The 20,894-nt window shown below is 46.7% G+C and overlaps 9 protein-coding genes across 9 annotated transcripts; 5 read left to right on the top strand and 4 right to left on the bottom strand.

Moving 5' to 3' along the window:
- Positions 1-184: 184 nt before the first annotated feature.
- Positions 185-3,131, top strand: FOBCDRAFT_239360 (uncharacterized protein; the record flags this gene model as incomplete). The annotated part of the gene is made up of 5 exons (XM_059610248.1): positions 185-345; positions 439-748; positions 788-2,253; positions 2,303-2,865; positions 2,929-3,131. The coding sequence occupies 5 exons, from the start codon at positions 185-187 to the stop codon at positions 3,129-3,131; spliced, it is 2,703 nt and encodes a 900-aa protein (XP_059464764.1).
- Positions 3,132-4,033: 902 nt separating this feature from the next.
- Positions 4,034-4,924, top strand: FOBCDRAFT_200828 (uncharacterized protein; the record flags this gene model as incomplete). The annotated part of the gene is made up of 1 exon (XM_031178083.2): positions 4,034-4,924. One exon carries the CDS (start codon positions 4,034-4,036, stop codon positions 4,922-4,924), a length of 891 nt encoding a protein of 296 aa, XP_031043970.2.
- A 1,309-nt stretch (positions 4,925-6,233) lies between these two features.
- FOBCDRAFT_273278 (uncharacterized protein) lies at positions 6,234-7,721 on the top strand (the record flags this gene model as incomplete). The annotated part of the gene is made up of 3 exons (XM_031178084.2): positions 6,234-6,438; positions 6,504-6,886; positions 6,945-7,721. 3 exons carry the CDS (start codon positions 6,234-6,236, stop codon positions 7,719-7,721), a joined length of 1,365 nt encoding a protein of 454 aa, XP_031043971.2.
- A 539-nt stretch (positions 7,722-8,260) lies between these two features.
- Positions 8,261-8,659, bottom strand: FOBCDRAFT_273277 (uncharacterized protein; the record flags this gene model as incomplete). Its single annotated transcript, XM_031178085.2, has 1 exon — positions 8,261-8,659. The coding sequence occupies one exon, from the start codon at positions 8,657-8,659 to the stop codon at positions 8,261-8,263; it is 399 nt and encodes a 132-aa protein (XP_031043972.2).
- Positions 8,660-9,950: 1,291 nt separating this feature from the next.
- On the top strand, positions 9,951-10,817 carry FOBCDRAFT_200825 (uncharacterized protein; the record flags this gene model as incomplete). Its single annotated transcript, XM_031178086.2, has 1 exon — positions 9,951-10,817. One exon carries the CDS (start codon positions 9,951-9,953, stop codon positions 10,815-10,817), a length of 867 nt encoding a protein of 288 aa, XP_031043973.2.
- Positions 10,818-11,096: 279 nt separating this feature from the next.
- FOBCDRAFT_273275 (uncharacterized protein) lies at positions 11,097-11,428 on the bottom strand (the record flags this gene model as incomplete). Its single annotated transcript, XM_054704346.1, has 2 exons — positions 11,097-11,260; positions 11,335-11,428. The coding sequence occupies 2 exons, from the start codon at positions 11,426-11,428 to the stop codon at positions 11,097-11,099; spliced, it is 258 nt and encodes an 85-aa protein (XP_054560321.1).
- Positions 11,429-14,875: 3,447 nt separating this feature from the next.
- FOBCDRAFT_260219 (uncharacterized protein) lies at positions 14,876-15,875 on the bottom strand (the record flags this gene model as incomplete). Its single annotated transcript, XM_031178088.3, has 2 exons — positions 14,876-15,757; positions 15,801-15,875. The coding sequence occupies 2 exons, from the start codon at positions 15,873-15,875 to the stop codon at positions 15,113-15,115; spliced, it is 720 nt and encodes a 239-aa protein (XP_031043975.2). The 3' UTR covers positions 14,876-15,112.
- A 2,621-nt stretch (positions 15,876-18,496) lies between these two features.
- On the top strand, positions 18,497-19,138 carry FOBCDRAFT_273274 (uncharacterized protein; the record flags this gene model as incomplete). Its single annotated transcript, XM_054704344.1, has 3 exons — positions 18,497-18,612; positions 18,753-18,901; positions 18,957-19,138. The coding sequence occupies 3 exons, from the start codon at positions 18,497-18,499 to the stop codon at positions 19,136-19,138; spliced, it is 447 nt and encodes a 148-aa protein (XP_054560319.1).
- Positions 19,139-19,569: 431 nt separating this feature from the next.
- On the bottom strand, positions 19,570-20,754 carry FOBCDRAFT_222077 (uncharacterized protein). The gene has a single exon (XM_031178091.3). It carries the CDS (start codon positions 20,724-20,726, stop codon positions 19,722-19,724), a length of 1,005 nt encoding a protein of 334 aa, XP_031043978.3. The 5' UTR covers positions 20,727-20,754; the 3' UTR covers positions 19,570-19,721.
- Positions 20,755-20,894: the final 140 nt, after the last annotated feature.

The following is a 20,894-nucleotide window of genomic DNA, read 5'->3' as shown; positions in this document are numbered from 1 at the left end:
GTATGCCTTGCTCATAATCTCCACCTCCACATCTGTTGCTCTTCCATCTCGCATTTCCAGACTCACCGCTTCCATCTTCTTCCATCCTTCACGTAACTCATTAGAGTATTCGTCTTTTCAAGTCCTGTGTTGATATCTCTCGTTGAGTTGTCATAAGCTTACCACAGTATCAATCAACGGTGACATGGAAGTAGCTGGCCTCACCCTCGGGGTCGTGGCCCTCGCCAGTTTGTTCAAGGATTGCGTCGACCTTTTCTCCATGATCACAGCAGCTCGTGACTTGGGAAGAGATGCAGCCATACTCGACACGAAGCTAGATGTTGAGAGAATGCTGTTTCTTCAATGGTCTGAGCGGGTCGGACTTTTGAAGCAAGACTCTACGAACCTGCTATCTTGCGATGAGGATACCCGACAGATTGTTTCGCGCGTGCTGAAAAGTGTCAAAGATCTGTTGAGTGAGAGCCAGGTTTTGCAAAGAGACTATGGTCTCAAGAAAGTCGATATTACCAAGCCTACCACCGAGCATACCCTCACTGATTCGACAACGGGCTACAAGGGCGCCAGCTCTCGTCGATTCGCAAGGTTCCTCAAGCAATTTGAGGCGCTCAAGGTTCAGATCACAGATGCCGATCGGCACAGCAAGTTCAAAAGAACTACCAAGCAATTTCGTTGGGTCATCGTCGACAAGGACAAATTTAACTATCTCATCGACCATCTCTCCTACTTCAATACCTCTTTGAATAGTCTTGTTCCGATATCGGTAAAATCTGAAGAAATCCCCTGCTAGAATGATTTGAATCACATCAAGAACCTTGCCGAACTTGACTTGGTCATACAAGCAACAGCAAATACACGGCCAAGCGTCAGCAAAGCAGCGACTACTGCTAAGTCTGCCCTTATCCAGTCACGTGTTGTCCGCTCTCTCTGGTTCCGCTCGTACGACGACCGAAGAGTCAATATCAAGAACCCTCACTTCAAAACTTTACAATGGGCTCTTGATCCTCCTAGCGACTATCTCCAGTGGGGTGATCTAAATACCTGGTTACAGAGCGCATCTGGGCTATATTGGGTGTCTGGAAAAGCTGGGAGTGGCAAGTCAACTCTCATGAAATACCTCCATCAGCATGATCAGACACACACTCTGATTCGAACCTGGGCCAATGGCTCTGAACTGATATTCGCAAGCTTTTTCTTCTACGCTCTTGGGAGGCCGGAGCAAAAGTCACAATCTGGCCTTTTACGAAGCCTGCTCTACCAGATTCTGGAGCATGACCCACGTGTCACTGAAAGCGCTCTTCCTCATATGTGGCGAGAAGCGCATTACAGTCCACAAAACTCCCTGAATCTTGAAGTTCCATCTGTTGCTGAGATGACAGCAGCTTTGAGAAGTTTATGCTTAAGGCTTCATGCCAATAAAAAGATATTCTTCTTGATTGATGGTATTGATGAATATGAAGGGAAAGATCTGGACGTTGCAAGATTCATCAGCGAGCTTGAATCGTTTCCGAATGTTAAGATTCTAGTGTCGAGTAGACCGCACCCAGCATTTTTCACCGCATTTTCTCGAAAGCCAATGATGAGCCTTCAAGTCTTGACGAAACACGATGTTGCTACCTATGTCGACGATACCGTGGCTTCCCACCCTTACATGGTGACATTATCTAGACTCTCACCCCTTGAAACTGGAGCTATTACGCAAAAGCTTGTTGAAAAGGCATCCGGAGTTTTCCTCTGGGTCGTTCTCGCTTGCCGGTCGGTCATCGAGGGGTGTGATGACTTTTGTACCATAGCCGAGCTTAAAGAAAGAGTCGATGAGTTACCCAAAGAGATTGAGGATCTCATTGAGCATATACTTGTGAAAATCGATCCAAGATGGAAGCAAGAAGCTATGAAGCTCATACAACTTGTTTATACCAATGAAGGATGCGAGCTAGCTGATCCTATTCCAACCCTGGGTCTGCATCTGACATACGAGCAAGGCCTCGGCCGAGACACCAGTTTATCAGGACTAAAACTCGCACCGGTTCCTTCCGCAGAGATGGAAGCCCAGTGCCGAATTATGGAGGGCCGAATAAGGAGTCGGTGCTGTGGCTTACTCGAAGTCCGAAACGTTGACCTCTTTGATGAAAGGATTGAAAAATGCACTGTCGGATTCATGCACAGGACTGTATACGACATGTTGTTACAGCCAGACGTCTCGAACCGCCTCTTCAGAGACCTTGAAGGCGAAGACTTCAATAGCTACGCAGTCTTGTCCGAAATTTGGTGTCGAATGATCCACACCAATTCAGATTTTGAAGAGATATTATGCTTTGCGTCCTGTCAACTGTGGAGACATAAGTGGATGTCGGCCTGAGATCACAGTCCATCTTCTTTCAAGGTTGCAATTTCTCTTTGCACAATGGCATGTCGACAGTACTTCGTGGTCGCCACCAGAGTATCGGCGATATCTACGACATGACAAAGCATGCCGCAGACACTGCGATGACTTGTCGGTGGCTTTCTCGCTTGCTCTCGAGATTGGCATGTATAATGTTGTTCGCTTTGTCTTTGAGAACAAGGATTCATTGGAGTATTTGTTGTTCCGTCCGCCAAACATAAAATTGCTAAGGGACTGTCGAGATGAACAGACTGCAACCAGTTCTTGTCACCAATTTTACTGTCAAGATGATGGACAGATTCTGCAGACCAAATACCCATTGATCTATATCGTTATCAATAAGCCACTCCCAGTGGGATATAGAGATAGTCTTGACCGTGGCGAATCGGACGACCCTTCTCTGATGCAGCTTATCTTGACTATGGATGCGGATTCACAGGATATCAACAAGGGGGCGGGGATAAGTCAGCCAGCGACATTTTTGGGTGCGGAGCTAAGCCTTCAGAGTCTCGATTCGATTGAAATTGCCAGGCTATTCCACACAATAGACGCGTATGCCGGGTTCGACCATGCAAACCGAGAGGGATGGAGGGAGGTGAAAAGTCTGTGTGAAGGACAGCTGCAAGACGCTTCCTTTGGACGGAGGAGACTAATAAAACAACCCTTGGGAATGGAACCGGAGGTGATGAATTCGAAACGGGGGCTTACTACAGACGACTATATACATCCTTTAAGGAAAAGACAGAGGTAGTTAGTCCAAGGCTAATAACGCTGTATGAGATTGATTGATAGTTAAAGCTTATGACATCTCAACGAGACATATCAAGCTAGCACACTCAGAAATCCCAGTTAAGTCAAGTTTTTAGAAGGTAATATGTACATAACCTCAATAAAGATAAAACTCCTAAATTAAACATAATAATAAGATGCTAATTATTGTTATCGAGGCCTTTACTCTACTAGGCTCAACTATGTACTGGACGCTGAGAAGCTATGCTTAGGCAGCATGACTAAATTGAATATAACGATTAGTTGCTCTTGGAAGAGATCATAATAATCCGTGCCATTGGCTTTGTTTCTAAGTTGATATCCTCTCTAAATCACACCTTCCATTTCGAGCAGCATAAGCTACAGCCATGAACCTATCTGAACCCCTGCCAAGCTTCGCTAAATACGAAAACATTACCCACTTATTATGCGACTAACCCCCAATACCCGCAAGCGGGCCGCTTATTCGATTGATTCTAGAACACTTCTGAGCTGAACAGAGTTTGCTTTGTAAGGCTTTAAATCACCCAAACGAGTAATATAAATTATCGTTTGGCCTGTTGTGAGTTGTCCCTTTGGCGTCGGCCGCTGCGGCTGATGTCTGAAGGCCCGTAATGGCTCTATCTTACGGATACACGGCACCTTTTGTAAATGTTTTCTATGTGTATCTCACGGGTATGCGGCATCTTACGTATGTAAAGCGATCTCAAGTGTTGATAATATCGTGGTAAGCTTCAAAGCCTGTTGAGATGTCGCTCAAATGGATATAATGCTTGTCGCATAGATATTAGTATATATAGAGAATACTGGTCTATAAAGAGTATCAGACTTTCAACCCCATCTTAAGAAACAACAGTTGCTTCAATCCATCAAAGTTCAATAATTATGTTGTTCCTTAGTACTTTGGTTCTGTCTTTTGTAGCAGTCGGCTATGCCACGCCCCTTGCTATCAGGCTGGACAACACCGAGCCTCCAGAGAACGCTACATTCGTCCAGTGCTTCGAAGGCACCACGGACCCCATCTGCCTCAAGATTCGCGGACCATCTTCCGATGTCATCACGGAGATCGTTCACCCTGATGGAACCGTCGAGGTCCATCGTAACAAATACACCCGCGAGCAACTGAAAGACATCCGTCATAAGAACAAAGTCAAGAGCGTCAAACACAAGCCCGGCCACACTGTCCGCGATGGATCTGCCGCATTCATCAGTGACCTCACGAAGAGAGAGTCTGGCCCTCGAATCTGCAAGAGCGAGACCCAGCGGTGGTGGGATCAGAACGACTGGGGCTACTGGTACCAAGCTTGGCACCAAGTTGGCAACTGCTTCTACTGCAATCAGTGTACTGAGGCCATTGCAGTTGGCTTCTCCGTTTCTCAAACATGGACTGTTGGATTGAGCGCCAAGTTTGGCGAAGTTATCGAGGCATCTTTTGAGTTCTCATGGGGTGAGACGCACACTCTGACTGATACCCGAACATGCCAGTGGAACAATGTTCAGTCGGGGTGCCATTCTATTTGGTACCAGCCCTTGATGTCTTATCACAATGGATACGCGAACTATCAGACACATACGCACTGTGGCGCTGGTCAGGGCCAAGGAGCCTCAGATTCTTATTACGACCATAATTATGCGTATGCCAACGTCAATCAGATCGGCAACAACAATGGGGTCAACCAGGGCAATCTGGGGTGTGACAGTGGCTGTCAAGGTAATGATCATAGGCAGTGCCAGTACGGAAACAATGGTGGTTCTCTTTGGCCCAATGCCAACTAGGAAAAGCCCAGAATCGGGTCATGACAGAGAGACAAACTTACTCAACCTTTCGAGCTTATCAAAACATTACAATACTTTGCTACAGAGGTATTCCTATTGTTAGGTTGAAATAGATTTATTTAGAACCTTGATAGTTTACAATCTATAAGAGGACAAAGATCAGAGGTGCATCAAGTGAGGCTGAGCATGCAGGTGATTTCTATTAACAATGTCATGCAGTTTGTTATATTATTAATAAGTTGAAGGGTGAAGGATTGGCTTGGCGTAAGACCAACTGCTACCTTAGACGTCAAAAGTTCGGGCTTTTATGAATTTCCAGGGGCTTCCGTCTTACATACATCTGCCGGACCCCACCCATGTCCAGGCATCATTGGCGAGCTGGCGAGTCATGATCTGGGGAAGCGCCCAATGTTATGCTCTAGCGTGACTCTGGTGTGATGGAAATAACAATCAACAAGCCCTCCACGGAGCACTTGGGATTGTTTAAGCTCTTGGCGACATGTTAATTAGCAACCTGTTTCGTTACAGGGGTCCATGGTCGATTTATAAAACACGCTGAACTACGGATAAACGGGAAGACTAGTTGTGCCGACTACTCCTAGATTGGTTGGGGGCTGCTAATTACAGGAGGATAAACTTAGCCGTCCTTAAGTATCTACACAATGGCTACAGCTAGTTATGCTTATTTCCAACTTTAACTATGACGAAGTAGTATGGGATGATTATCCTTTCAGCCGCAGGTCTCAGCTGCAAATGACATATTCAGCTACGACTCTATTTCCTCTTGTATTGAATACCTATTGCAGTGTAAGTCAGCCCACCTCAGTACCGAGTCATTCCCGTTGGAAACACAAAGTCCTTGGCTTTGGAAAGCATGTATCTTAGAATACCCTGTTACGGATCCAAATCCTGGCCTGGTCCCGGGCCGCGTTAATTGCGATAGCCACGCCATCTCCATAAAAGTCCCCCACCTCAACGCCTTATAGCCTTACACGCTGGGATCAATTGGATCATCACAGTGGCTGTAAGCTTGGGCCAGGAATCCTTTGCAATCCTCAATGCACCACAAGTCTCCATAGTATACACATGAACTCCAATAGTGCTGCGATGCCAAGCCTCATCTCGCCAAACGTTCATGTCAGCTGCCAAGCTCAAGTTCAACATGGTACCAAAAAGGCTGAACCATGCAATAGTTAGAATATATATATGCCCTCTCTTGCTCAATGAAAAAGCTTGAGACAAGTCTTCATCGGCTCAGTTCGCTATACCTCCCCACAGGTCAATCTATCTCCCACAAAACATCTTCACCATGAAGACTACCACCGCCCTTTTGGCTCTTGCCGCTGCGGCAGAGGGTTCACCCCTGTTCTCCAAGCGGGATGCGAATGATATCTTCAACGACAAGCAGAAATTCTGCAAGGGATGGGACCTGAAGACCGTCGAGGGCGTCGACAAGCTTTGGGAAGACACAGCTGCTGGTGTATCCCTTGAGCTATTCATCAAGAGCCATTGGGGTAAGGATCTTGCTCCTTCACCTACATCCAACTTGACAATAAAATGCTAACTTTTATACCCACAGAGCACCAGAATAACTGGGTCAAGAATCTAGAAGATCAGGTCATGGGGGGCACTGATGGCAAGTCTGGCGCTAGCGGCTGCGCTCTCATCGGAACCAGCTGTAACCCCATGGGCGGCATCGGCTGCGAAGAGCAGTTTGACAAGTACGGCAAGACATTTGTGGGCAAGAACTCGTACTGGACATTTCAAGCTGTCAAGGGCATGCATGGCAAGTTTGCCGAGTTGCATCGTCAGTTGACCACTGAGACTCTTGTCAATGGCCTCAAGATCGGACAGATGCTCAAGGACTTTAGCGGAAATGAGAATGGAGGAGGCAATATGAAGGGCTGGCTTTCTGCAGCTGCAACTATGGGTAATGCACTTGGCGGCCTTGTTCCTGGAGTGGTAAGTTACCCTTTCTGTCCTGTTCCAATCCTTTTGTTACTGACCATCACCAATACAGGGCTCTGGTATCTCTGCCGGTATGGGTATTCTGGCAGGTATCATGTCCGGTCTCTCCTTGGGCGATGATGAGGATGATGGTGCTGCTACTATATCAGCTGGCCTTGCCGACCTCTTTAAGTCCGCCTCAGTCAAGCTCGAGGATACCCTCCGAATCGCTACCGGAGGCGGTAGAAGCGACGATGAGTACAACTCTCTCCCCGCCCCCAAGTGGGACACATACGAGACCAAGATTGCCAAGTTCTTCAACGGCGGCTGGTTCCTTCTCGACGATGACGTCGAGACCGTGCGCGTCACTCTGGGCTCTATCACCAACAACATCCAGAAGAAGGTCGCCAACGACGTTATGAAGGCCTCCAAGCTGCACCTTGTCGCTGATAAGCTCGGCGGTAAAGATTCTCGTGAGGATTGCGGTTTTTCCACTGGTCGACAGTGGCTGCCGCTCCGTGATGGTGAGGAGTACTGCTGGTACATCATGCGAAATGATCCCAACCCCATTCGTGAGGGAGAGTGGACCGAGGTTGGTGCTGACATCTACGAGAAGATGGCTTCGTTTGGTCTTGGTGATCGCGAGACTTACTACAAGGCTGTTATCGACTGCGCACTGAACAAGGGCGACAGTGATGAGGTTGACACTAGCAACCTTGTTCAGGGAGAGATTCCCCGATGTTTCTTTAACTTGCCTGCTGTGTTTGTTGAGCATGACAGCTCTACTGGCTGCGGAAGCCCCTTCGACAGACAGGACTGCGACTACCGCAAGGGCACTCCTCTTAAATGAGCTGGAAGAAACACTCGCTATTAAATTTCTGCTACCCATATATCATACTTTTAGGAGATGAGGAGGATGACATATGTACATATTTATTCAGGGCCCTTCTTATACATAACGTCTTATTTTTATTTGATACATTCTTGTACAACAAACCCAAGTTCCCAACTTAAGATTTCTCTAATCGTAAGCGCAAATATCAATGAATTCATACTGACATCTAACTCGTTCCTGCCAGTACCTTATTCTGGTCATAGCCTCATTTCCAGAAACATGAGATAAGCAGGCATTTCATGTGTTGAATGCAAGTTCCTTTTGAGTTGAGAGCAAAGAGTGGCCATTCCATCTCCTTTCTTACACAATCGCCGTAGTGGCACAGCAACAATATCCATAGCAATCGTATCGACTTATATGTAACGAAGACGCCCTGTGCACTTTCCTATCAGGCCAGAGTCCGGCTCAGTCTGCGCCACCGAATAAGCGACAAGGCGAGAGACTTTACCAAAGCGCCGAGCCTGCCGTCCCTATAAGGGGCTCTTGGTGCACACTTAGAATCCAAACAGGTAGATCAAAGGAGGGACGACGAGCTCCGCAGCAGCAGCAATCTTGAGCCACGATGGAGTCCAGCCCAGACTCAACCCTGAAGTCAAGCGACCAATACCAGCCAAGAACATAGCAGTTCCGAGCAAAGAAAGGGGAATCTTTCTCGCCTGGAGATTACTACTCGCCCACCAGAGTATCATTCCATATCCACTCCAAATTGCTCCCAAGAATCGAAGCTGGTTGTCCACGAAGGCCAGGGTTGGGGTTGGGAGGAAAGCTCGCTCTGATTCGGGTATAATGAGTTTATGGCCGGTGATCAGATCGACTGTTCCGGTGAACATTGAGAATATGGCGAAGATCTTCAATCCGCCAGCGAGAAACTTTGAAGAGCCGTATTCGGACATGGTTTTTGAAAAATACTGCTGGTTTTATATGGTAACAAATATGATTTTGATGGACATGAATTGAACACAAATTTCACTATTAATTACGACTCTGAACTTCTCTTATACCCAAAGAATGTGTTTCGGGCACCCTGGATTGATAAGCCTTATTTGCCATGCTTACACGTTATGCTGACAGCCCGGAAATCCCGTCGGCATCGTAACGTATCCCGAGAGATGACAGCTTTTTCCAAATTGGGACTATTAAGCGCCAGGTCCCACAATATACTTACTGTTTAAGTCAGCACGTCCTTCAGAGTCATAAAAAGCCAGTATATACCTCAATCAGCATCGGGGTTCTTATGAGTAGAAACTGTCACTTGATCACTCGGACGGGAATACTTGCAAGCCGACGACCGAGTTAACAGTTCCGATCGTTGAAGGCCATCGTTTACCGAATTTATCAGCTTCTGACCCAAACATGAGCGGAAGAGAAAAGCACTGCATGGTGTGCGAGGTATACCAAGGCTCCAAGCATGAATGCCAGGTGTGTCACCCCTCCAACAACGATCGGCGTTGCGAAACTCTCTTCCAAATATGAATAATCAAACTTTCCCATATTATCATAATCTTAAATCTGATAAGAGATGGAGGGTTGAAGAAGAGATACAAGCTAGGGATTTCGGTAAGAGAAAACGATGGGCATCATTGGCGAGGGACTGTATGTACATCCACTTCGAGACTTCAACCCCTGGAAGCTGACTCGGTGTCAGTGCCACGACTATCATTACATTATTCAGGTCAAACCCAGCACTCCTCTTCGGCCCGCGACCGAACAATTACTCCGGCCTGGCTAATAGCCTTCCTAATTCCTGTTGGTTTAAGCCTTTTAACTAAATTAACATTAGAACCAATAACCTTAAAAAGAACTATAGTCTACCACGATGATCAACCAGGAAAGTCTTTATCGCTAACAGACACAGAGTGGCGAGACCAAAAGTATTCATCACCAGGACGAGTTTGAGTCCATGCTGCGGGGAATGAAGTTAAGTTTTGCGTCGTGATTGTAAGCTCTCAGCCACGGGTCTCAACTACAAATAACACATCCGGTTCACTATTTAGAGATTTTAGTATAATTAATGGCTAATTGCTACGGTATACATACTGGCTGGAAAACCTAGAATATAACTCTTTTTCTGTGGGGATTGAAAAGTATAAGAAGGGCCAGTTAGATCAGTAAACATGTTAGTACCAATCTATATTTACACTCGTTTCTTCATCTTCCTTCTCATCCATCTTCCAAGCTAACAAAATGCATCTCGTCACACTCCTGGCCGCGAGCCTTGTCCTCCGACTACCTTATGCCCTTGCCATGCCTTCTCGCCGAGCTGTAAAGTGCGGTTATGAAACATATCCTTTACCTGGCCAGACATGCTCGACCTTTGCCAAAGATTGGAGTATGACTGTGGATGAGCTCAAGTCGTTGAATCCGGGTCTCAAGTGTCCTAAGCTTAATCCAGTCGGTTATTACTGTGTCGATGGGACTGTCGACAAGGTTAAACCAACCGGTGTTGTTTCCAACACGACAGAGCCTACGTCTGCTCCTGTGCCACCACCCGATAAAACGCCTGATGCCCCTTCTGATGCGAAGTCAACTGCAAAGCCTACTGTTCCCCAGAAACCCTCTCCTGCGGATGAGTATTCTGGAAGTGGCATTCAAACCCCTCGCCCCATCCAAGAAGGCATGGTAGCAAACTGCAACAAATTCCACTACGTTACCACCACGACCACTTGTCAAAGCGTTCTCGATTACCACAAGATATCCCTTGCCGACTTTTTCAAGTGGAATCCTGCCGTTGGAAAGGATTGCACCAACTTGTGGAAGGGGACAAACGCATGCGTCTGCGTCAATGGCTATACTTCATCTCCAACGACAAACACCAAGCCCAACCCAGTAGGCATTACCAGTGACAATGGATTCACGACGCCTTCACTAATCCAGGCGGGCTTGGTTAAGAACTGTGTGAAGTTCCACTACATCGGTGCCGGGACTACGTGCCACAGCGTTCTGCACCACTACAAGATTACCATGGCACAATTTGCGCAGTGGAATCCTGCAGTTGGCGAGGATTGCACAAATTTGTGGAAGGATACCTATGCTTGTGTTGCTGCGATTTAAGGAGGTTTATGCACCTTGGCTTCCGATCCGAGGCAATTCTATGGTCATGTATAGCCTGCTTCTCCTTCGGAGAGAAGAGCACCTGATTTTCACTTGTACGGCAAACTTTTATCATATCATTTTCCCTCCCATGAAACCAATGGCAGTCCGATTGCTCTTTCAATAAAAATTGCAATAACCGGAATTTTATTTAAAACATTTGTCGTACTACCTTGCCCAAAAGGTATCGGTGACGCCTAATAATGACCAGCAATGCCCTTGATCTTTCTGATGTCACATTTATCCTGTAGACGACTCTTCTTGGGATCCAACCTCTGCTTGTGTACTCCAGGTCTCAGAACTATTCTGAGCCGGGTAAACATGACTCTGCCAGTTCTTTCTATCTGTGGCCACGACCGTGAAACCCCTCCACGGTTCATCTTCGCCACTCTGGCGCAGCCATTCTAACATTGGTGACATGTAGTCCAGATCGATGTTAGATTTGATATGTGCCATTGTCGTGTAGGACTGGGCTCACCTTTTTCTTTACTTCCATGTTCCTTAGGGTTCTGTGGTACGCTTGGACCAGTTGCTTTCTTTTCAACAGTGGCATTTTTCTGCGACGACGGCATTCTGAAGACTTTGTTGTAAGAAAGGAAGCAGAGGCCAGTAGGAAGTGAGAATTCCAATCAAGAAAAAGGCTAGTAGTTATTGTGACACTGGAGGGCTAGAAGAAAGGCTCATTCTTGTGATGAACGCTGTCTTATATATCCATTCTGACGCTTTCTTGAAGACAGACTAGGTAGGCGAAAGACATTGCCGTGTTGTTAATTCAATTTGGGCTCGAGATGGGCCATTTTTCGTATTGGATGTTTCTCTGTAACTCCTTCTAATTGTCTGGGATATCTCAACTGTTTGGTCTTAGAAGTCAGGGCCAGTTTCGCTATTGGTCCAACCATTGACGGTCCCATCAGGGCCGTTTTTCGGATTCGTGAACTATATTAGCATTTACAGAATTGTCGGTGATTTGCTGAACAGAACGAGGCTGTCTCAGGGCCATATTTCTAATTGGTGTGATGATGCCTAAGCAAGGATAGGGTGATCAACTGCCCTTCAGTATATGCATCTGGATAGTCTTATGCTCCGGATCTGACGAATGAGATAAATGGCCCCCTTATCCCACTATCCAAATCAACAAGCCTCACTCCATGAAAGTCTCACCGATTCCAGCCCCATCTCACATCTACGTACCACTCACGGTCAACGAATCACAGAATTGGCCCTGGGTCTGAGCCACGAATAATCTTGGGCAAGTATTTTCAGCTGACAATAAGTTATTTCAATCAGCCGTCGCCCACTTTTCCAAACTCTGTACTACTCTTATCATTATCCTCCACTATCTAGTGAAGCCAGCTGGCTCAACACCTGCCAGGCCGATGGTACTCGGTACCAGAACGCTCTGTTGCGCTTCGTTGCTCTGATGCTCGTCTGCCCAGCAGACACTTGAGTTCTTAGCCATTAAGGTCCATCTCGTGGGAGTGTCAGCGCCAAGCATAGGCTTGGCGCTTCCCCCATTCAAGAAGACCAAAATGATCATCACTTAGAACCCTGGACGAGCGACATCGGCGACGCGCAAGGGCAATTCGATTACGTATGGGAAACTGAATTCCAGCTTTTGTGTGGTGTTGAGAGCAACAACTTCTTTAACTATGAATATGACGACTACTGTGTCGAAGCGCTCGACACATGCCTCATAACTTCAGCCACATTGGGCCCGACATCTCAGCGACGCTCAATCAATGAGCCTCGCACCGCTCTCAACACTACTCAAGAAGCTTCAAACTTGTCTCAGGACGATCTACATTCTTTAGCTGGTCAAAACTTGTTGTTTTTGGAACAGCCAGAACCATGTCCTCCCTTGTGCAACCCCTCTCCCAGCAGTAATGCTCCTGCGTCCAACTCGCCAGAATCCGTTGGGTATGAGAAGAGATCCTCTCAATCCACCACGTCAAGCCCTGCATCCAATACGGCTCAGCACAGGTGCGACTTCTGTGCCGAGCCTTTCATCGACGTGGATTCTCACTCGTAAGTATCAACATGATCTTTCTTCCCCGCCAGTCTAACAATCAACAGTACCCACATCATAGTCTCTCATCACACTTCAAGTCCCTTCCATTGTGGCAGAACAAGCTGCAGTAAGACCTTCAAGGACGAGAGGTCTTTGAAGCGACATTTGATTGAGTTACATCTGGGCGCCGCGTATGTCTGTCGCTGTGACAGACAGTTCGTAAGAAAAGATAAGCATTGTAAACACCTCGAGGGTAATGGCTGCACTGGCCACGGGCTTTATCGATGCCCATGTGGCCATGCAGTTCGTCAGCTCAACACGCACAAGCACCACATCGACAAATGTGGTAGAAAGAGGAGGGGAAGGCCGCCAAAACACTTGGTGACGACCAATGGAAGAATCTGAAACTCCGAACAAGACCCATAGGTTGATACGTTCAGGTGTCACATGGAAGGCAATGTCGCCAGCGCGATTCCACTGGGTCGTGTGACAACCTGTATCAAGGAGCTGCCTGTGAGACGCAACCCTAGTGCTAAGTTCTCTGTGCTGATTTAATGAAAGCCTTAAATCAGCACAGAGAACTTAGCACTAAGGATGCTTCTTACAGGCATCCTTAGTGCAGCGGGTCATCTTGAGCGCTTGCAGTTTGTGTTTCACGTCTCTAGGTTTTAGTTTGTCCATGCACGTTGTGCAGATGTTCGCAAATACTTGTGAACTTTGTTCGATGATCTTATATCTTTCTCTTCTCCTTTTTCTTTTTGGGTTATTAAATTGTAATAGTGTCATCTACGTGTGGCATGAGGCCCTGAGGTCGGTTTGTCATTTTCATTTCCCATGATTATAGAGTTCTTCGAGCCTCTTACGAAGTGAAATTGATATGTTACAGTTAACTAAATCAATTCGTTATGATGTCTAAACTGTGAGCTACATATGTTATTTGCAGTTGAGACCTATGGCCCAGAGCTCGTGAGCTTTTAATCACCAGTCAGAATTCAAGCATTCATTCTCAAACATCAAACGCAAAGAGACAAGTAAAGGAAGAAGGGTCTTTCGGGAAAGAAGAGAGTTAAATTGGAATACCTGTATGGGAAGATCAACTCAACCAAGGTGAGATAGAGTTATTTCAACAAACACTCTTTGACCATCGTTGTTGTGAAATGTTAAACTTTGCAGGCACTACACTCCGACGAATAAGATATGGATGCATAGCTTGTTTTAACGGAGCTCTTTATGAAGGAAAGCTTTAAACATGATCGGCCGGTTTTCTCTGTCTTCCAATGGAGCAGAACGATGATGAGATATGGTTACATGGAACGCACCTCAACAACCCTGCATGTGACATAAACAGATAGACTTGAGTTTGACCCATAGATAAGCAAGAGGACGAGTTGTTATTATAAAATTAAAAAAAGAAGTCAGAGATAAGATTAGATTTCTTTTCTTTATTTCTTCTTTATTTTTGAGTTTTAACATTATAGTATGTATAAGCCCCAGGCCTCATATCCACATGCTCAAGTGCCATTTCATTAACTAAGTTTTGTGTGCTGATATAAGCTCTCAGCCACAAGTCTCAACTGTAAATAACACATCTTGCTCACAACTTAGACATTATACCACAATGCCTGACCAATTGCTACAGCATAAAGCTGATATCATGGAAAGTTAAAAGATGACTCAATTGCCCGCCGTCACAGGGTATAAGAAGGTGCCTCTGATGCGTCCCCCAAGACGATCCAACTCAGTACCAGGAAAATCAAGGATCTTGCGATACAACAACAACAGAGCAAGATGGCGGCGCACACACCTAAACGAAAGCTCGTATGTCCTGCGCAATTTCATTAACTTTTTGTTTGTCACTGATAATCAGGGGCAGGGTTGACTGAATATAAACAAGGATTGCCAATCGATGGTTTGTGCTTTTGACCAGACTTAGATCTGATGTCGTGAACGCCGAAAGTGCAGAGTGTACTCCCGAAAACAGCTGACGGTTTCTTATCTCCGATAGTTCTTTTTGCAACTCTTCGAGGTCTTTAAGAATTCCGTAACCCGAGCAACGAATAATCAACGGAAAGCCCTGATCGACTTGTTCTATCTTGGACTCTATAAGATCGTAGAATGTCAAGTGAAATAAATCCTGCACTCTCAGAAAACGAAACCCGGTATCAGGATCGTTTGAAGCCTGAGCCGAGCGAGGTTTTCCTCTGTCGTCGTAGAGAAGGTACTGTAGTATAGCTAACCTGAAGGTGATTTATCGAGATGAGAGAATTGGTTCGTTCATGGGTTTTTCATTTCCAATGGGCTCCGTAGATTGAGAACTTGGAACCCTTTCCAAATCCTTTTCTGTACGTCCTTGATGCCTCTTCGCTCGTCGCCTTTCTAGCTGCCGCGTTCGTCTTGACTCTCGTTTATAGTCTGTGTTTTGGGTTTGGTCTCGTTCGTCTTGTTGGCCTTCTGAAGGAGTCGAGCTGTCATTAGACCCACTCGGTAACCTCGGGGAGAACTCGCTCAAACCATGGGTCCCTTCTTTGGCTGTGGCAACATCGGGGGGGTTGGTCGTATAAATTATTACTCTAGCTCCGCGACATGGCGCTGAAAAGTACATTCGGGGTCCTAGACGGTACGTGCATCGTTTTCGATACTTTTTCAGTTTCCCTGAAACTCTATCGATAACAAAAGCGCGAGCCTCTGCTCTCAACTCTTTAGCACCAGTTTCAGGATCATACACAGAATAGACATCGGCGTGTCTCTCCCTCCTAATCAGATCTCCTATCATCAGAGAATAACCAGGATCGTCTTCGTCTTCTAAGATCAGATTCACAGTCGTGTCATCGGGATCATCTTCAGGCAACTGCAATGCATGGCGTGTGGTGCTAGTGGCCGTTTGTTGATATTGCTGGCACGGTCAGCTTGAACCACAAGCGAACTTGATATCTTACCTCCATTACCCTCAAGAAGAGATTCTTTGATGCTAAAAAGATTCTAGCCGTAAAAGGTTGAAAGTGAGGCTGCATGGCTGTTATATGCTGGGTAGCGCTGACAAGAACCCCCCTACAAGCACAACACTGTCTAATCTGATATCTCGGCGTTCTTTTAGACCCATAATGTCTACTTATGGATGACCAAGGGCCATTTATCTGATTGGATCTGCACGAAGAGTACTCGAGTCTTGGCCATGGTAATGCACGGCTTGCTTTTCAGATTGCGCCAATCAGATAAATGGCCTTCATTCAGCTTTTCAAGCCATGTTACAGTCGGTCAGACAAGTCCTCGGCCACCAACGAATCGGAGACTCGGCATATGTCGTTGGCGGTCTGTTGAGACTGCGGTACGCGTAGTCTTCCTTAGCTCTTTAGTTCAGCATAAAAACGCTTCCTCGCCGCAGCGAAAGCAATTGTGATCCTCAGACAACCACCCACCCGCCGCCTCCCTTCATCAATACGCTACTACCATCCTCCAACCTCTGTTCTGAGGAAGGAGACTGCATTCTATTTGCAAGCAAGATCCCAATAAGCCAAACCCTTTCCGCAACTGAAGTGCTGAGCCACGTGGTCGTCATGGCTATGCGTAACTTCAAATATCGGCGGCGCATCAAGATGTGCATGTGTGGATATGCTGCAAATGCCACACATGATCCAGTTTGAGTTACAACCAACAATATCCACAAGACCACTTTACCGATATTGACGTTGACAAGATAAGTGTAACCGCTTATCTTGGTTCGGAAACGGGTCCATCTGTCAACCCCCCTCAGGAACCTCATGGCGCATCACAACTTTGCCGTGATTTACCGCAAGACATCGATCACCAAGGCCTGGGCGGTACCACATATTCACATTTTATTCAATCCAACACCGAGCAGGAATCATACACTTACTTGCTGCCATCTTCCGATGAGCCTAGGCAAGTGGTCAGTGTCTCGAATCTGTACGGCTTTTCTATTTTGCAGTCCGAACCATTCATTTCTCAAAGGTCCCGTGAGGAAGCGACACGCGAGTCTCATCCGCACCGGCAACATTCAAAACCATTACGAAGCTTATTTACGATCCTTCCGAGCAATGATGCTCCGTCTCCGCAACCAGCTGGGTACGAGAATAGCTCTATTACGTCCCCTCCCAAACTTGGACTTTTCCGTTGCGCGAAAGAAGGCTGCCAGCATTTGTCTTTTAAGAACGAAAGGACCTTGAAACGACATCACGACAGCAAACATTCCGGTGCTCTCTATGTCTGCCGATGTGGGTATCCCAATGGGCGAAAGGATGGTCACCTAAAGCATATAGACAAAGAGAACTGCAGTGGTAAAAGGCCATTCACATGCATTTGTGGCTTTGCCACTGATGATATTGTCGAACATCGCAAGCATTTAAAGGGCTGTGCGACAGGGAAGCGAGGAAGACCTAAGAAGCAGAACGCTGTTTAATGGTAGATATGTCAAACTTGGAATCGGCAGTACAAAGCAGATCGTAATCTTTTTATTCTATTGAAAATTAGACTTGGACCCTAAGAGCGGTGAGAGAATATTCTCATTTTCATCCATGCCCCCCACAGTCCTGGCTGGAGCGATCGCGAAGGACAATTCTACAGTGTTTCGGGCGCTGCATTTCCAGTACCACCATCTAAGCCACTTTCGACCGAGAGTGGCATCAGGAAAGTCGACGATTTTGGCGGCGTATCAGTCCTATGGGTCCACTGTGATGATTGGTCTACAGCGGATGATGTAATAAATGTCTAAGTTGAGACGTCTTATTTGCAGTTGAGACCCGTGGCTGAGAGCTTATATCACCACACTGAAGACCTTAGTAATAAAACAGGAATATGCCACTATGATCGCGAACATCTGCCAAGAACTAGCAATGTGGTGTGCTGATAGCGTTTGTGGTATTGATGGCAAGCCCTTATCAGACCTTTGCCTCAGGAGGCGTGGGATGTCGGATGATTGTAGTCCCGCGACTTTGCTGAGAAACTTTGAAGAACTGGGAATGAGTTGCTCAAAGTTTATGTTCTGTCATTGCGACCTGTATTCCGTGAACATCATCGTAAATACCCCAGACAGTTCGCTCGGGCTGATAGACTGGGAGACAGCTGACTTCCTTACTCGTGAATGGATCAGAACCAAGTTCCGTGTTTCAGGCAGTCCAGATCTTCCTGGCCTGATCGTGATCCCAGATGAGATTCAGAAGACGCGTCCAGAGGCACTTGGAGAAGCAAGGTTTTCCTGATATTGCAGAAGGATGGATGACATGGTGACAAAACGAGATGTAAATCCAAACCTTGGTATTTCCTGGAACGAGGGCAAGCTTTAGATATTTTGCAGTTGCGGCCTGTGGTTGAGAGCTTATAATCACCACACAAAACTTAGACCTATCTCAGTGACCAAGATCATATCATGAGGATAAGGTCCAATTACCTTAGCTAAGACTCTAGGTTCTGTGTAGTAGTCATGAGCTCCAAGCCACAGGCCCCAACTACGAATAACGCCTATGGGGACCAAAGTCTCTTTGGTGCACTAAACTTAAACAATAACTCAACTGGTCCACTTTATCTTTCATATAAGGCAGGCTTAAACCACATCATTACCACCTTCAACCTCTTATCACCTCCTCGAAATTGTCGATCCCTCCTACCGAACCAGACCATGACCCGCAACAGCTCCCTCGGGGAGATCCTCACACCTAGAGATGCAGCCCAGCTGATCAATCTTGACCTTGTCAATCTTCCCAACCCGCCTAATGGCTCTATACAGATCCACAAGTAAGAATAGTCAAAGCCTTAGGTAAGTTTATCCTAAACTACCCTAAAGTATGATGATATTATCCAACTCTTGGATTACTTTAGATTAGAGTCTTCTGCCACCCTTTAGGATATGTGCAACATACTAACACCGAACCTAGTGGATCAGCCCCCGGAGGTATGCACACACTTGCAGGGCCATTAGGCATGGACGGCTTCACTGTGCTATACAAAGCGATGGATCAAGCACGGTTTGACTGCCTCTTCGATCTTCAGGGTGTTCTCAACAGAACAGAATTTGTGTCCTTCTGTCAGCCCTACCGACAGGCTCAGCAGGACCAAGGCCATGTACCATTTCACTCCAGACCTAAACGTGGCCAAGAAATACGCTGCTTGGGCAAAACGACGAGACAACGTGGCATCTGTGATCATAGTCCAGATTGCAATTCAAAACAGCGCCATCGAAGCAATGCGCCATCCAGATCTCCAGCGCGTTTCTTGGCAAGTTCGGAGTGGCCAGAGCTCATCTGCCATTGCCGTGCAATAGACTAAGACTTCCCCCGGAGCTTAACAAGGATGAACGTGCCATCCTCATCATCGGAACAATCGCAATAAGCCTAATAATTACCACCACCAACGGTCTAATGTTCAAGAGCTTACTGAGACTTGTGTCCTCAAATTCCAGGGGCCTGGCAACAGCGGCCAGCGAACAGCCGTCCAATATGTGTCCTCATCCGACGACGCGGGGGAGGCGTTCCTTGAGGATCAAGCCAGAAACACCAAGCTCCTTTCATTTGGAGAATCTGAACTGGAGAATTGGATGAAAGAACAAGGGAATGCTGATTAGTAAACATATGGATGTTGAACTCGGTCATGTCTTGGGGATCAAGAAAGCTTCCGATCCTAACTTAGGGCCTGAATATGAGTAGATACTCTAAAGATCACTAAGCTTATCCTAAGTTTATTTAAGTTTACCTAATACACCTAAGCATTTGTGTTCTTTAAAAAGAAGCCTTGGATCTTCTTGCTTCTCTTTTATTGGTAATGCAAAGGAAATGAGGATCTTTTGGTCAACCTAAATCAAATTGCACTCAGACCCCATATTCCCAACCTCATCCTCACCCTGATCCTTACTTCTCATGATCAGTACTAACAGTGACATCCTTCCACTCATTCAAAAGCTCCAACGTCTCCTTACACTTGCTCCTAATATACACATCCGCATCACTCCCCAGCACAATCCGAACCGGAACCTCCCTCCCCTCTCCAACGCCCGTCCCAGTAAGAATGTCAACGATAACCTTTGTACCCTTCTTTACATCTCCAGGCTGATTATCATCCGTCCTCTCCAACATCTTTCTCGTCTTACCCGTAGGCGTGTTCTCATCTTCATAAACATCCATCCGCTTCTTCGTAACAGCCCTCACACCAGGGTTAAGGAAGCTAGTGCGGAAGTAACCTGGCTCAACGACCGTGGCGACGATGTTGAAGGGCTCGAGTTCGTAGCGCAGGGACTCGGCGAGGGAGGACATGCAGGTTTTCACCATGGAGTAGACAGAGTATGTTGCGCCGCCTCTCCAAGAACCGATGCTTCCAAAGGTAGCAATCGTACCGCGTTTTCCATTCTGGCCGATACTTTGCTCTCGCATTCCCGGTAAGAAAGCCTTGATGGTGTTGAAAATACCAAAGACATTGGTGTTGAAGCTATCGTAGAGCTCTTGCTGCGAAACTTCCTCTACTGCGCCGTCAAGAATGTATCCAGCTGCATTGATGAGGTAGTCGACGCGGCCGTGCTTAGTGAAGACCTCTTTGGCGATGGCTTCGAGGTCGGAGAGGGGAGATGTCACATCGAATGCGAGGGTGTGTGCACCTGCGTCGGCGAGGTCTTGGACGCGTGATGTGCTGCGTGCGGTGGCGATGACGGTGTGCCCGAGGTTGAGAGCGTGAAGCGCGATATCATGGCCGAAGCCTGAAGAGGCGGCTGTGATGAACCAGACAGGGGAAGACATGTTGAGGTTGTGAGATTGATATAAGAGTGATGCGTGTAAGTGACTTTGGTGTGAGTGCGAAGTGCTTATAATGAAGCTTGTAAGACAAGTGATGATTGTTGTTGAATCCATCCTAAGACGAAACATCCACTCATTTATATACTTTTACCATCCCATCCATCTCCTTCAATTCATTTGATGACATTATCTCCGACCAGAACTCCTCAACATCATCATTCTATCACCGACTGCCCATCTCCCAACTATCGCCGATTGTTAGCGTCGCCACATTTCGGCGTTAACAGTCCACTCAAC

The sequence above is a fragment of the Fusarium oxysporum genome, chromosome IV (assembly GCF_013085055.1).
Source record: "Fusarium oxysporum Fo47 chromosome IV, complete sequence".
NCBI lineage: Eukaryota > Fungi > Ascomycota > Sordariomycetes > Hypocreales > Nectriaceae > Fusarium > Fusarium oxysporum.
This window is presented reverse-complemented; position numbering and strand designations above follow the sequence as displayed.

What these genes read in the sequence shown, in the direction of transcription:
- FOBCDRAFT_222077 (XM_031178091.3), bottom strand. Translation starts at nt 20,726, where the DNA reads ATGTTTCGTCTTAGGATGGATTCAACAACAATCATCACTTGTCTTACA.